This window comes from Pteropus alecto, unplaced genomic scaffold, assembly GCF_000325575.1.
Source record: "Pteropus alecto unplaced genomic scaffold, ASM32557v1 scaffold395, whole genome shotgun sequence".
Classification (NCBI taxonomy): domain Eukaryota; kingdom Metazoa; phylum Chordata; class Mammalia; order Chiroptera; family Pteropodidae; genus Pteropus; species Pteropus alecto.
Window position 1 is genome coordinate 671,424 of NW_006438643.1, and position 1,568 is coordinate 672,991.

A 1,568-nucleotide genomic window follows, 5' to 3' on the forward strand; every position below is an offset into this window, starting at 1 on the left:
CTAGTTTTGTAACAATCAACATTGTTGGATCTCTCTGTGCCTCAGTCTCTTTTTCTGTTTGATGACAAAAATTAATTACAACTTTTTAATTATTGTTTTAAAATTACATTTGGATAGCTTAATAAACTTTAAAAATATTACCTGTAATATAGTATTATCAATAAATTATGTATTTCATTGTCACTATTATTCAAAATTATTGATACTATTACTAATGTAATTTTATTCCAAATTTATGTTTGCATTCTCAAAGACAATCTGAATTAAATTTCTATTTCTTAATTTCTTCTCCTCAATATAGAGACTTCTGGGAGAATAAGTTCATCTATTGAATTAGTTATGCTGGTTTCCAACAGTTCATATGTGGCCCCCAAATCTTTTATTCTTAATGGAATTCCTGGTCTAGAAAAAGCACATGTATGGATCTCCCTTCCATTCTGCACAATGTATATCATCTCTCTTGTGGGAAATCTTGGCCTCGTGTACCTCATTCATCATAAGGAGTCCTTACATCGTCCAATGTATTTCTTTCTGGCCATGCTCTCCCTCATTGACCTCTTTACCTGCACCACCACTCTACCCAATGCACTCTGTATCTTCTGGTTTAATCTCAAGGAAATTAACTTCAATGCTTGCTTAATCCAGATGTTCTTTGTCCATGGGTTTACAGGTGTGGAGTCTGGTGTGCTCATGCTCATGGCTCTGGACCGCTATGTGGCCATTTGTTACCCACTGCGTTATGCTACCATACTCACTAACCCTATCATTGCCAAAGCTGGACTTGTCACCTTCTTGAGGGGTGTGTTGCTGATGATTCCTTTTCCATTCTTGGTCAAGCGTTTGCCCTTCTGCAAAAGCAATATTATCTCCCATACATATTGTGACCACATGTCAGTGGTGAAGTTATCCTGTGCCAGCATCAAGGTCAATGTCATCTATGGTCTGATGGTTGCCCTTTTGATTGGAGTGTTTGACATCTGCTGCATATCCGTGTCTTATACTATGATCCTCCGGGCAGTGGTCAGCCTCTCGTCAGCAGATGCTCAGCAGAAGGCCTTTAGCACCTGCACTGCCCATATATCTGCCATCATCATCACTTACATTCCAGCATTCTTCACTTTCTTTACCCATCGTTTTGGAGGACACATTATTCCTCCTTCTCTTCACATCATTGTGGCTAATCTTTATCTTCTTCTTCCTCCAACTGTGAACCCCATTGTTTATGGGGTGAAGACAAAACAGATCCGAGACAGTGTCATAAAGCTCTTCCAGGGTGAGAAAGGTGCAAATATTTAGGACAACTGAAATTAGACAGAAAAAAAGTGAATGAAAAACAACTCAGAAATAACTCAGAAGTGACATCATACATTCACTCATGTGTATCATCTATTTCCCATGATCTATCTCAGATATACGTTTTCTGCAACTATATTGGGGAAATTCATAGCTAATTCTTTCAATTTCCCCATCCAAGATTGTAAATTATACTTGGTTATCACCTTTAATCTTTTTAAAACCAAAACAGTTTTTCCGAATTTCTCTAAATTTTATAAAATGACACATTAGAA

General features: G+C 37.2%; 1 protein-coding gene across 1 annotated transcript; it reads left to right on the forward strand.

The window, feature by feature from the left end:
- Positions 1-339: 339 nt before the first annotated feature.
- LOC102885759 (olfactory receptor 52N5) lies at positions 340-1,296 on the forward strand. The gene has a single exon (XM_006915724.1). The coding sequence runs from the start codon at positions 340-342 to the stop codon at positions 1,294-1,296; it is 957 nt and encodes a 318-aa protein (XP_006915786.1).
- The last annotated feature ends 272 nt before the right edge of the window (positions 1,297-1,568 follow it).